Source organism: Cheilinus undulatus, linkage group 24 (assembly GCF_018320785.1).
Source record: "Cheilinus undulatus linkage group 24, ASM1832078v1, whole genome shotgun sequence".
Classification (NCBI taxonomy): Eukaryota; Metazoa; Chordata; class Actinopteri; order Labriformes; family Labridae; genus Cheilinus; species Cheilinus undulatus.
The window spans coordinates 14,413,740-14,427,947 of NC_054888.1; the positions used below are offsets into that span (position 1 = coordinate 14,413,740).

The 14,208-nt window shown below is 38.0% G+C and overlaps 1 protein-coding gene across 7 annotated transcripts in view; it reads right to left on the minus strand.

Annotated features, from left to right (window-relative positions):
• The window catches only part of spega (striated muscle enriched protein kinase a), an 88,272-nt gene that overhangs the window by 19,020 nt on the left and 55,044 nt on the right, over positions 1 to 14,208 (minus strand). For all 7 annotated transcript variants that reach the window (XM_041781645.1, XM_041781643.1, XM_041781644.1 and 4 more), the window contains 13 exons: positions 14,023 to 14,096; positions 11,610 to 11,768; positions 11,333 to 11,522; positions 10,932 to 11,161; positions 10,729 to 10,848; positions 10,536 to 10,640; positions 8,542 to 8,748; positions 8,332 to 8,455; positions 5,493 to 5,665; positions 3,314 to 3,426; positions 3,039 to 3,207; positions 2,579 to 2,678; positions 77 to 277 (listed from right to left, as the gene is read on the minus strand). In XM_041781645.1, the coding sequence (XP_041637579.1) occupies positions 77 to 277; positions 2,579 to 2,678; positions 3,039 to 3,207; positions 3,314 to 3,426; positions 5,493 to 5,665; positions 8,332 to 8,455; positions 8,542 to 8,748; positions 10,536 to 10,640; positions 10,729 to 10,848; positions 10,932 to 11,161; positions 11,333 to 11,522; positions 11,610 to 11,768; positions 14,023 to 14,096 (1,965 nt within the window). The remainder of the gene's footprint in view (positions 1 to 76; positions 278 to 2,578; positions 2,679 to 3,038; positions 3,208 to 3,313; positions 3,427 to 5,492; positions 5,666 to 8,331; positions 8,456 to 8,541; positions 8,749 to 10,535; positions 10,641 to 10,728; positions 10,849 to 10,931; positions 11,162 to 11,332; positions 11,523 to 11,609; positions 11,769 to 14,022; positions 14,097 to 14,208) is intronic.

Here is a 14,208-nt window from a genome sequence, read left to right on the forward strand (position 1 = left end):
CTGAGGCAAAGATGGCGACTGAATTAAAGATGCCATCATGTTTTAGATTCTATTGTCTGTGCCTGTGGAAGGATACAGCTCTGTGATGATCACCACCACGTTCTTCTTCTCAAAGGCATCGTGGAAATAGAGAATCCTCTCATTGTCCAGCTCAGACAGCAGGTCCATCTCTCGGAGGGCCACAGCTTTCCTCTTCCCTCGGGCGGAGATGAACTTGGCAGCGAAGTCGTCCTTTCCTTTTTTCTGAGTCACCCTCTTCACATAAGAGAAGGCTCCCCTGAGAGGAGACAATCACAGTTCAATACGCAAAAACAAACTGAGTGATATCTGTTTGTTCATTCTGAGTTAGGCGTCATTTTCCTGTACAGTTGACTGTAATTTCATACATTTTTCAGGATCAAATGAGCAGGATGGACCTTGTTACAGGAAAAGATACAATACAGCTTTATGGAGCTTTCAGCCGGAAGAAAATCACGAAGCTGAAAAAAGCAACAAAGTGGAGCTTTAAGCTTATAGAACAAACTCAATCAAAGCAGAAGCCAGAGTCTGAATTCAGGACAAACCTGAGGGTCTAACAGGGTCAACATTTACCCTTAAACTGTCAACTTCATTCTCACCAGCAATGAATTATGGGAAAAAAACTTAGCACTTATGATAAATGATTTTGAGATAAATTAAAAGCCAAAATATTAAGTTTAAAGGTTCAAAATCTGAGATAAAAGTAAAACTTATTAGTTCAAAAGGTCCAAACACAAATTTCAAAGTCAAGATAATGTTTTTAAAGGAAAATATATAAGGCAGACAGTCATAGTCATATGTTTTTAAGGTGAAAATGTGAGACAAAATTCAAAATCATGAATTTAAAAGTCTAAAATAGAAAATAAAAGTTGAAATCATGAACTTACAGTGACGAAAATATGAGATAAAACTCAAAATCATGACTTTAAAAGTCTAAAATATGAGTTTAAATTTTGGGTTGTGAGTTTAAAATGTCATATTATGGGATTTAAAGTCAAAGTTAGAAGTTTTACCGGCCAAAATATGAGTTTAATTTTTAAATCTTAAGTTTGGATTCTGAAAGGTCAGTGTATGGGAATAAAAGTCAAAGTTAGGACTTGAAAAAGCTCAAAATATGAGTTAAAATTCAAACTCATGAGTTCAAAAGGTAAAAATATGACTTATAATTTAAAACTGTATATTTGAAAGGAAAAAAATAGAAATAAAATTCAAAATCACGAGTTTTAATGGTTCAAATATGAGATCAATTTTAAAAATGTGAGTCTAAAAGGTCAGAGTATGGGATTAAAAGTCAAAATTAGCAGTTTAAAAGGTCAAAATATGGGAGGAAATTCAAAATCATGTGTTGAAAAGCTCTCAAATATGAAATAAATGATAAAGCATGAGGTCAAAATATGAGTTTTAATTTGAAATTGCAAGTCTAAAAGGTCAAAATATGGGAATAAAAGTCAAATTTAGGAGTTGAAAAGGTCAAAATTTGACATAAAATTCTAAATCATTAGTTCAAAAAGTCTAAATGTGATTTATGATTTAAAATTGTGGCTATAAAAGATAAAAAATATGAAATAAAAAGTCAAAATCATAAGTTTGAGTTGTAATTGTGAGAAGCAAAAATTGAAAATATGAAAACACTAATAAACTTCTTTTCCTACATTACTGACTACATATGTAACTATTTTTACTCTTTTTAAAGGCTATTTTAAATCATCAAGGTTAAATTTACATGTTTATACTGGAGGAAATCTGCAGACTGCATACTTGTTGGCCATTTATAATAAAAACATGATATAATCTCGTGGGCCGGGTATAACTTTGTCACGGGCCGTATTTGGCCTTGAGTTTGACACCCCTGTTATGTAACATTTTTTCATTATTGGCAAATAAAACAGAATTTCTTTAAATAACTCAGCCTCAGCTCTTTGTTTACAGGGGCTAAGCAGTGTGCTCTATTGTCCCAGTCAACCCTCCTAATGTAACATCCAGAGATGGTTGCAAGCAGCCAGACAGAAACTATCAGAAAGTACGAGAGTTTAGGACAAATCTGGGAGCTTACTTTACCAGATGAGCTCAAGAGAAATGATTTTGCTGTATGCTGTAAAAATATGTTTAAAAGATGAAAAATACAGGTTAAGAAAAGGAAACTGTAACTTTTTGGGCCTTTATTTGGTAAGGGGTACCAAAATGAAGCATCCAAATCAGTATTAGAGGTGTCACTTAAGTAAAAATGAGCCGTCATTTACTTTAAGGCTTTGTTGATATGTTAAACATTTTCATTTGAGTTTCTTGGAAGGTTTCATAACCACGAAGCGCTGACAGATTTTCCCGTCTGCTTGTTTTTTCTCTCCCATTTGCTCTTAAATTCTCAGTCAGTCTGCTGTGTTAAACCAAAACAATCATCTGCCGTCTGATGTATTTCCTCCTCTCCGCCTGGTGACTCATCTCTCGTCTGCTGTCGATCAGCAGGTGCAGCTCGAGTCCCTCCTACAGCCCGACCCCTCGGCGCTCAAACGGCCATTAGCGCTGATGTACTCGCTGAGTGACGAGATGCACACAGACTCACCTCCCTATCTCTTTGTGGAGATCATAATAATCCGTCAAGCGCCTCATCTTCCTCAGGATGGTTCCCTCATCTTCCATTGGCTCGGCTGCTTCTTGTGGCTCTGCAGGGACCGACAGAGGCGTTTTATGAGCCTGTGTTTGGCTGTAAATGTGAGCCAGCATAGAGACAGATGGTTTCATATTGTAGTCTCTGAACGCCTCGTGGTCCCGCCCATATGTTGTAGATTTAGAGGCGTAATTTTCAACAACAACTCGCTTTTATGAAGCGTAGTACATCAGGAAACTGATAAAACCTAAACTCAATTGGCTGAAAATGAAGAAAGGAGCATGTTTGTGCATAATTTACCAGGAAATATCCTAAATAATTCAGTGTATGATCAAAGCATTGATCCTTCTTTCATAATTTAGAGTATTATAACTCATGCATGGAGACAGTATTGATGTATTTTGATGCTGCAGACCTGTGTGCACCGTGAGTTCAGCTTTGCAGGAGTTGGAGCCGGCCAGGTTCTTCGCAGTGCAGGTGTACACGCCCGAGTGTTCAGGGCGAGCATTCAGGACGACAAGGGAATATTCAGGGTCATCGTACACGAAGGTGAAGTGGCTGCTCTCAGTGAGAAGGACATCATCCTGAAATGGAACCATAAAAGATTCAAACGGTTGCAGATAATGGCAGTAATTTCGCAATTTTACTGGTATTTTAGTCTTTCTGCATACTGCAAAAGTGACCTCATACCTTGTACCACAGAATATCAGGGTCTGGTTTCCCTTCAACCTCTACAGCGAGGCGGGACGTCTCTCCAATGTTCACGTCAACATCCTCCATGATGGACTCAAACTTTGGAGGCACTGTGGATGACACAGAAAGATTAGACGATCAAATATGGATAATCTAAGCTAAACCAAAGCTGATCATTTGGTAGAAACAGACCGAATGCGAGTGTTGTCTGACATAGATCATCTATGTACCCTTTTTGTACACATGCTCATTTATGTACCCTTTTTGTACACATGCCCATCTATGTACCCTTTTTGTACACATGCCCATCTGTGTACCTTTTTTGTACACATGCTCATTTATGTACCCTTTTTGTACACATGCCCATCTATGTACCTTTTTTGTACACATGCTCATTTATGTACCCTTTTTGTACACATGCTCATCCATGTACCCTTTTTGTACACATGCTCATCTATGTACCCTTTTTGTACACATGCTCATCCATGTACCCTTTTTGTACACATGCTCATCTATGTACCCTTTTTGTACACATGCTCATCTATGTACCCTTTTTGTACACATGCTCATCCATGTACCCTTTTTGTACACATGCTCATCTATGTACCCTTTTTGTACACATGCTCATCTATGTACCCTTTTTGTACACATGCAACCACTACTTTAGAAGACAAACTGAGCAAATCAAACCCAAAGTTTCCAAAGAGGACCGGTATGTCACACTTCTACACTTTTGCTTTCAAATTCAGAGGCTTAAGATTGTTTTTTCCTGCAATTTGAACTGTAGCATTTTGATAGTGCTTCTCTATCCAGAGTTCACTTCCTGGCCCCCATTTAGACTTCTTCACTGTTACGTGACGTCATCTGCAAACAACCTCTAGCACATTTTAAAAACGCCGGAGCAAACCCATTAAAGAATAGTTACATTTCTTACATGGCTTTTAGCTGTAAAAATGGCATTTGAACACCAAATGAAACCAGGGGTTAAACTGGCACTATTTCCCTCTCCCTTTTTTCCCCTCTTTCCACCAAAGTCAGTCATTACCGTGTATCCTTAAATAAACTTTTTATCAGCAACAATACAATGTGGAAGTGGAAGGAACTTGGCATGAGCCATTTTAGAATAAAACAGATGTTTAAAAAATGAAATCAGTCATTGGTGAATTATACATTTTTGTCTGCTGCTATTCCCATCGATATTGTTTTGTCTAAAAAAATACCTTGTGAGTATTTGAGTAGCAGTGGTGAGTTCAAAATGAAATGTTTGTCGAGATGATATGTAATTTTAAAACTATTTGTCTGTAAATTGTTTATGCTTCTGTACAATAAAACACTGTGTTTGGCACATTGAGATATTTTGGTTGGCGGCACTGAAACAGTCCAGGATATTTGATCCTGCTGTCAGACGGAGCAGGACAAATCTAATTGTAATTGGTGTAACTAACTGTCAATTTGGGCTAATGTTCACTGTGTAACCTTGTTATCTATGCCATTTACTTATATGAAAATGAATATTAACACATTTTCATTGGTTTATATGCTAGTGGCTGCATATATTTTGATAAGAAATGATACAAACATGCTAGCCTTTCCTATAAATACTATGTATATGGATATAGAATGGCTATGTTAGTCAACGGCATGAAACTGATGTCTGATAGTGTATAATCTTGAACATTTTAGAACAATAGCAAACCTCATGTAATATTAGTCAATCATAAAGCAGCTAAAACATATCTGGGTAGTAGAATGAGATCCTTTCTCTACAGTTCTTGCATGCTAAGATCCAATTTATACCAGTTTTATGCATTATTATGCTAATTTTAGCTGCTTTGTCAGTAGTTTCCTCTACTTGCTGTGAAAAGCTACAAGAAAAATTCTCATTTGGTTACATTCTTACAAGATGCAAAAGCCCCTGAGGACTCTGACCTTTCAAAATAATGTAGAAAGACATCAGTCCCAACCAAGAATGAAAAGAAAGTTAAGTCATTTCAAAGTAATTTCCACCCACAGCTATTCAAAGGTCATGATATCGTACTTCAAAATAGCCAAACTTAAATTACAAACATCTCCTCCATGCTGGCGTCAGCTGCTGCCAGGAGTAAGTAGTAAGTTCTTTGGATTCAAGCAGAAACTCTAAATTTAACGTGTGCTGCTCTGCCTGAACTGCACTGACCTGCCATGGCGAGCTGCAGCGTGCACAGGTCGCTGCCAAACTGGTTGCTGGCCGTGACCACCAGCTGACCGATGTCTGTGCTTTTGACCCGCTGGAGCTTCAGGGTGTGCTGGTCGTCATCTGGCATACTCATCTCGAACACGCCCGGTTTGTTGGCCAGCACCACGCCTCTCCTGGGGACAGAAGAGGAAGTATATCGCAGTTAGGGAAACAGATGGGAAACTAAGATCTGGGCTGTTTTATCCCTCACTTGAATATAAAAGTAAAATTGGCCTTAAGATGTTGTCATATAGAGCTGCACAGAAGCATCTGTTTTCTCTCTGGTTCTACTGTTTATGGGTTTGTGTTTGAATTAATTTTCTTTTCTTTGCTTTATGGTAAACAACATTTCTCTCAAGTTTTGAAATGTTGGTTGAGGAAACAAATAGATACAGTATCTTTCTGTTGTTTGAAAACTTGTGGCAATACATCCTTGTGGGAGCCATCTTGGAGGGAGGTTGCCACAGCTCAGAATGAATTTAAGTCTATGGCTATGGGAGGTTCATCAAATTTCATTTGGATTTCAGAAACTCAGCAATATCACAATTGTGGATGGACCTCCTGCTGTTTCAGACTTATCCAAAACATTCTTCTTGTTGTCTTTAAACCATTTCTGACTGAATAAGACCGACCTCTAAGGTTACAAGCCTTCCAGGGCCAGCTGCCAAGAAGCACCCCTGCAGCATGATGCTCCCACCACTGTGCTTCTAAGTGGGTATGGTGTGTTCGTGGTAATGTTTAGTGTTTGTCATCTTGTCCAATGGCCAAAAAGCACCATTGGGGTCTCATCAGACCAAAAAATTTTCTCCCACTTGACCATGGAGTCTCCCACATGGCTTTTGGTGAACTGTAGTACAAATTTAATGAATTTTCTTCAACAGTGGTTGAGCTGCTTGGAGTGTTCTTTTGTCTTCATGGTGCAATGGTAGCAAGCAATACTGATTAAATGTGACTTTACCTTCGAGACATAAGTGTCTTTCTACTACAATCAGAGACCAGACCGGCAGTTCCCAATCTTTTTTCTTTCAGGCCCCCAGTCATATCTAGGAAGAGCTAAGCCCCCCCAGGACCCACTTGGAAAAATCAAACATCAACTTTAATTTTTTTCATTGAAAACCTCCCAACATAAAAGGCCTACTTGCATTTGTTCTTGACAAAATATCAGTGTATAAACTATCCATTACTATAACAGTGTATAATAAAGATGATCTCATCTTTTTTACGAAAAAACCTCAAAAATCATAAGTCTAAAAAGTCGTTAATTATAATGTTTTTTTCTTTTTTCCACTTTTAAAGCTGTAAATGTACTTGAAACAAAACATACAATTTTTGAGAATATGCAGTAGAAAATCCAATCACTGTTTCAAATTTTCTTGTTTTTTTTTTTTGTTTTTTTTTACTTTACACTGTTGTAAATTTAAGGTTTTAAAAATTGACAATTTTGAGATTCTAGTGTCAATATTTAAGACTTGTTAAACTTGGAAATGTCAAGCTTTTCTTGTTAATGTCTGACTTTTTAAACCCTGAAATTTGAAGTTTGGTGTCTGGTAAGCAGGGCTTGACATTTACACAGCCATGGCAGGTACCAGATTGACTCCAACTAGCCATTATGACCGGTTGAATTCATCAGTGTCAAAACCTGCTGCATTTCAGATTTTTTGAATGAAGTTAAAATTACATCCAGTGTTTTAATATTACTATAAACTTAATATCCATGAAAGAGAGAAACAGAGCATGTGTTTCATCTCATTCCAGACATACTCTATTTGGCATGTACACATAGTTTCCCAACAACAAAACTGTGGCTAGTGGAAATGCTCAGTGGCTAGTAACTTTTCAAAAACATGTAGCCACAGTGGCCCCCCTGAGATCTTCCACACCCCTCAGGGGTGCCTGGACCCCAGGTTAGGAACCACAACTTGACAAAGGCAAAGACAGACAGCCAAACTATATTGACTGCGATTGATTCATAAAATGGGTGGCATGATGGCACAGTGGTTAGCGCTGAAGAAGGTTGCTGGTTCGCTTCCCAGTCAGGGCCATTCTGTTTGAGTTTGAGTTTGCACGTTCCCCCCGTGCATGCGTGGGTTCCTCCCACCACCAAAAACATGCCCATTAGGTTAATTGATCACTCTAAATTGCCCGTAGGTGTGAATGTGAGCATGCCTGGTTGTCTGTCTCTATATGTCAGCGATTGACTGGCGACCAGTCCAGGGTGTACCCTGCCTCCCGCCCAGTGACAGCTGGGATAGGCTCCAGCCATGCTGACGTGGAACGGAATAAGACAGAATGATTTATTGATTTATAAAATCAATAAAAGGGTAAACCATCCAAGGGGGTAAAATCTTTTTATAGGAACTATTTATCTATTGCTTATGACTGAAAATGTTCATCATACCTTGTTGCAAATTCTACTGACTGGGTGTTTGGTTTTCTTCCTGTAAATTCACAATAATTGTGTGAATCAGCCAAGCTCTGCAGAAATCCTTGAACGCAACATTCAATCAGTGGTGCTTCTCACTCCTGGTCTGTAGAGCTTTGGATAAGCATGCTGGCAAGCTTGATCTCCATTAATAAAACAGTCCCTGAAGTGAATAAAAATGAGATAAAAACCAGCAGTGCTCTGACTCCTGAGAGGATCCTTCTGCAGCCATTTGTTTGAAATGAGCTGCCGGCTCTTCAAACTGTCCCAGCATTTAAACAAAGACACATTAGTCATAAGATGCACTTAACCTGTCTTTCAGTATTCAGGAAATACAGTACAGTACGCCATTTTTCAAAAAGAGACAGAAGAACGAACCTTTTCCAGGCCACGACTGCATGAACGTGGTTCAGAGTGATGGTGATGCTCGCAGGTTGATTCTCCACCACATAAACAACGTCAGGTTTGTCCGTAATGATCGGTGCTTTCCTTAGATACGGTCCTACAGGCAATGCAGATTGAAAAGATGCCATCAAACAATGAAGAGAGCTCATATTTCACTCTAAAAATGGCTGGTGTAGCAGTTACCTCTGTCCAGCAGCTGGACCAGGTCAGTGGATGGAGATGGTTTGCTTGTTGTCTTCCCAGTAGACGTCAGCACTCTGAAGGCGTAGCGGACTCCTTTAGACAAGGATGTGACGGTGTAGTTGGTCTCTCTTAGATTTGACGCCACAACAGACCACTGGATCGAGCCCAGAGGCTGCTGCTGGACCACGTAGAGCAAGGAGCCAGCATCTGCAAACACGTACAATGATTACTTACTCAATAGAGGCAGAAACAAAATGCACAGGATTTTCTTTTGTTTTTAATGATTATCTCTAATTTTATCACCTGACTAATCAGCAGGGGTTTTTGCGTGACTAATTCACGGCTAAAATGCCGTTAAGAAACATCTAGATTCAAATCCAGATGGAAAATGGTGAAAAGTGGCAAAATGTTGCAAACATTGCCAGATAAAGTAATAAAAAAGAGTTAAGAAGTGATAAAGAAGTATAAAAAGGGGTTAGAGTGTCAAAAATGGGTGAAAACTGAAAAGCAGCTTTAAAGTGACAAAAAAATCAAACAGGTGCAAAAATAGGTTAAATAGGAAAAACATAGGCAAAATATATATTTAAAAGTGGGATAAAAGTGGCAAAAAAGTTGCAAAAATGGCCATATAAGGTAGTAAAAAAGGGTTAAAAATTAATAAAAATTTGGGGAAAAGAGGTTTAAAAAGGCAGAAATTTGTCACATAAATGCAAAAATGGTAGGAAAAAGGTGAAAAGTGTTGAAAAATTGTTTAAAAGTGGGGAACTGGGTTAAACAGACAAAGGTTGCAAAAATGGCAATATAGAGCAGTTTAAATAGGTTTAGAAGTGATTAAGTACTAAAAAGTACTAAAAAGTTGTCATTTATATGCAAAAAAAGTGTTGGAAAATGATGAAAAGCAGTTCAAAAGTGACAAAAAACATTGACAGTGTAAAAAATGGGTTAAACAGGAAAAAAAATGCCAGATAAGGTAGAAAAAATAGGTAAAAAAGTGGTAAAAATGACTGTAAACAGTGGTGAAAAGCTGTTAAAAAGTGGTAAAAATAGGTGTAAACTGTGGTGAAAAGCGGTTAAAAGAGGTCAAAAAGTGGTAAAAAATGAGTGTTAGCAGTGGTGAAAGAGGTTAAAAATTGGTAAATATGAGTGCAAACAGTTCTAAAAAGCAGTTATAAAGTGTTATAAATGTGCTGAAATAGTGTAAACAGTGGTGAAATGTGGTTAAAAAGAGTTAAAAGTTATAAAATTGAGTGTAAGCAGTGGTGAAAAGCAGTTAAAAGAGAGTTAAAAGTGGTAAAATGAGTGTAAATAATGGTGAAAAGGGGTTAAAAACTGGGTAAAAAGTGGTAAAATAAGTGTAAACTGAAAAGTTGTAAAAAAAAAAAGCTTAAAAGTGCAGAAAATGAGTGGAAACAGTGGTGAAAAGTGGTTAAAAGAGAGTTAAAAGTGATAAAAAATGAGTGGAAACAGTGGTGAAAAGTGGTTAAGAGAGAGTTAAAAGTGATAAAAATTAGTGCAAACAGTGGTGAAGAGCGGTTAAAAAGTGGTAAAAAGTGGCATGAACCAACACCACTACCCAATAGTAACTTGACACAGCTCCAAAATGAGGAAACTGTTAGCCAGGATGCTAGCACCAATGCTACACACATGCATTGATATCAATAAATCACACCTGCTGAGGGCCAGGTCTCTGGGTTCATCAGGGGGCCCTGCTAATTCTGTGGGCAGGGCTGTCAAGGACTTTAGCCTTTGTGAATGTAATGCCTGCAGTACTGGCTGAGCTAAACCAGCACCCTGTTATGTATCAAATCTTACAGATCAAAACCAGAAACATCCAGAGATCTCTCAGAGAAATAGTGATGGACAGCTGTGAGAATTCAGTAGCCAGTAGATTCTCTTGATACCAAATTATACTCGCAAAACACTGAAAAAGTGAGTTTTTCATAATACATCCCCTTTAAAAGTTATATTGTCTCAGTAAAAGATGATTAACTTACCAAATGTAGAGTCAAGCTTCTTTGGTTTCTTCCAGCTCAGGCTGATAGTTTTCCCTGTGATTGCCTCAATCACTGGAGGACCATCAGGAGGGTCAGGAATGATATCTGTCGACAGAAAATGCAAAATCAGCGCAAATTTAGTCAAACAATTAGTCTTCTCTGAACTCTAGTGTGACATATTAAGCTTCTCTACCTGTGACGTATAGATGAGCGTAGCAGGCGGCTTTGCCCAGTTTATTAGAGATGACGGCCTTATAGACGCCTCCGTGAGCGTGACAAGCACTCCGAATAACCAAACTGTGGACATCCCTGTCTGAAGAACAGACATACACGTTTTTTATTCACTAATCTTCACCTTCAAATGTTCTTAAAACTCTGATCAGCTCCTGTGCTTACGCTGGGCCATTTTGCGCTCGTCGCTGCTCTCTATCCGTTTCCCGTTGTGGTACCAGCCGATGGTCGGGTAAGGCAGCCCCGTCACTTTGCATTTCAGCACGGCCTCTTTGCCTTCGATCACTTCCACGTCAGCCAGAGGTTTGACAAAATCCGGCATGGTCCTTTTCTCCACTTCGCTCTCCAGCATTTCAGGCTCCTCGGGGATGGATGGCATTTTCTCCAGCTTGGACCTGGAGGGTGGAAGACAAAAGAGAGGGTTCATTTTGTTATTTTTTATGTGCTTTAAATTGCTTCCTTTCCTCCTTGAGCACTTTTTCTTTCACTTATAAGCAGAAATGGCTCGTCTTAAATTTCTCCAGACAGTTTCCCCCTTTAAAATCACACGTAAATTCTATTCTTACATGTGAGAGGCAATAGCAGCTCTGGGTTCTTGCATGTAAAGCTCAGCGGTGCATTCAGATTTTCCATAAATGTTTTGTGCGACTGCCGTGTAGAAGCCTTCAGTGTCGCTGCTAACATGAGTGATGACAAGAGAGTGACGACCCCCCTCCTGGAGGATTCGAACATTATCGCTCTCCTCCACTCTCGTCTCTGAAAGAACATTAAAAAACGATCAAGCTGGCGTTTTCTCTGCATCTCAATGAGCATGTGTAAGATTCAAAGGCTGGAGAGACTCACCGAAGTGCATCCATGTGACTCGTGGAGCCGGCGATCCGCTCACCTTGCAGTCAAAGCGAGCGGTACGGCCTTCGATGACCTCCAGGATGTCCAGTTTACGGGTGAACAGAGGCTCCCTGGATGGGGTGACCTTTAGCTTTGCGCTTGAGGTTAACTCCTCTGAAAATAAAACAAGACATCCTTTTAAAGTCAGTTTCCTAGGACATTTTTGTCTATCAAATCTATATATTTTAACATGTTTTCCATTGTGGATCAAGGCCACCCTTAAGGGGGGAAAAGGGGAGAGCGTTCTTTAATTTCAATCTGAATAATAACTACTCTTATCAAAGCAAAAAACAATTAATTTAATATATTTATTTATGCTTTGGTATAATATAGCCTTTCTCAAATGTTAAACTCCCTTTCTTAAAGCAGAAATACCTTTAAAGGGTAATGTTAGAAATGTGAAGGGCACACTGAACTAAACTATAAGGATAATATCCTATTGTTGCAAAAAATTGGAAAAAATAGGTTAAAAGTGGCAATAAGTGGTAAAAAATGGTTTAAAATGTTAAAAATGCAAAGATTGGTTACAGAAATTAAAAAATGGATGGAAAATGGTGAAAAAGTGGCAAGAAACAGTAAAAAGTGGTGAAAATTTGTCAAACAGTGCAAAAATGGGTGGAGAAAATGAGAATATGGGTTAAAAGTGGCAAAAGCGGCTAAAATGGCCAGAAAAGTAATAAAAAAGTATCAAAAATCGGGAAAAAAGTAAATCAAAAGTGGGGAAAATAATGTCAAAAATGTTAAAAGAAGTTAAAAAGACAAAAATTGGTTACATAAATGGAAAAATGGGTGTGGAGTGGTTAGGGTTAGAGGCAAAAATTGGTTTAACAGGCAAAAATGGACAAAGAAAAATAGAAATATGGGTTAAAAGTTGCAAAAAGTTGCACAGAAAAGCCAGATAGCATAGTAAGAAAGGATTAAAAAGTGGAAAAATTAGTTAATGGTGGAAAAATTGGCAGAAAAAAATCAGAAGAGGTTAAAAAAAAGGCAAAAATTAGTACATTGATGCAAAAATGGGTGGAAAATGATGAAAAAAAATGTTTAAAATTGGCAAAAATAATTAAACAGGCAAAAATGGGAATAGGAAAATGGAAGTATGGGTTACAAGTGGCAAAGAGTCACAAAATGACCAGATGAGGTAATAAAAATAGGTAAAGAAAAAAAAAAAAGTTAAAAGTGGAAGAAAACTGGCAAAAGAATGGTGAAAGACATTTTGAAAAGGGCAAAAATTGGTAACACAAATGCAAAAATAGGGTGGAAAATGGTGGAAAGTGGTGAATCTTCTTTTAGAATGGCAAAAATAGTTTAAACAGGCTAAAATGGGCAAAGAAATATTAGAATATGGGTTAAAAGTGCCAAAAATGGCCAGTTAGTATAATAGGAAAAGTGTTAAAAGTGGAACAAATTGGCAAAAAAGTAGTGACAAAGGGAGCTACAACAGCAGCAAAAATTAGTTACATTAATGCAAAAATGGGTGGGAGGTGAATATGGTGAATAGTGGTGAAAAAATTGTTTACAAGTAATGAAAAGGGGCTGATTAGGCAAAGTGGTCAAAGAAAAATGGGTTAAAAGTGACAAAAAGTTAAAAAAAATGGCCAGATAAGGTAGTAAAGAGAGGTTTAAAGTGATAAAGTCAAAAAAAGGGGTCAAAAGTGGCAAAAAAAAAAAAAAACTGTTACAAAAACATTTGGAAAATGGTCAAAATCTGTTTAAAGGTGATGAAAAATTATAAAATCTAGGCAAAAAACAACAACAACAACAAAAAAAACAAAGGCAGAAGATTTTTTTCAATGCCCAAAAAAGTTGCATAAATGGCTAGATAGTAGGTAGTAAGAAAGGGTTAAAGTGAAAAAAAGAGGTAAAAGTGGGGAAAAGGGGTAAAAATCAGAGGAAACAGTGGTGAAAGGTGGTTAAAAAGTGGTAGTAAAGTGGTATAAATCAATATCAGACCCCAACAATAACTTGTTATAACAATACAGTTCAAAAATGACAAAAAACATTGACAGTTGCAAAGTGGGTTAAACAGGAAAAAATGGGCAGGCAAGGTAGAACAAGAGGTTTAAAGTGGTAAAACTGAATGTAAATAGTTGTGAAAAGCAGTTAAAAAGTGGGTAAAAAGTGATAAAAAATGAGTGTAAACAGTGTAATGCCTGCAGTACTGACTGGGCTAAACCAGCACCCTGTTATGTGTCATATCTAAAAGAGCTGGAATAAAATCCTGTACATATTGGATGAGACTTGCAGGTCTCCCAGAGGAAGAAAAACTCTTCCAGGCCAATTCACCATGCTACATGGAGTACCAATCCTGCTAGTGACTTCACCAGCATGACAGTTGATCTCTTGGTTTACAGCGATAGCTGTGGCTCACCTTTGGCAGTGCTCAGCTTGCAGGTGTATGTTCCACTATCATCCTCATGGACTGAATTTAGCAGCAGGCGGCACCTTTAAGAGCATGACAGTGGAAAGTACACAAGTTAGACCAAGCCAAGATTCTTACTTTGGTGTATTTTTCAAGCTTTTAAAAATGTTTTTCCACCTTTCAATACTTGCAAAG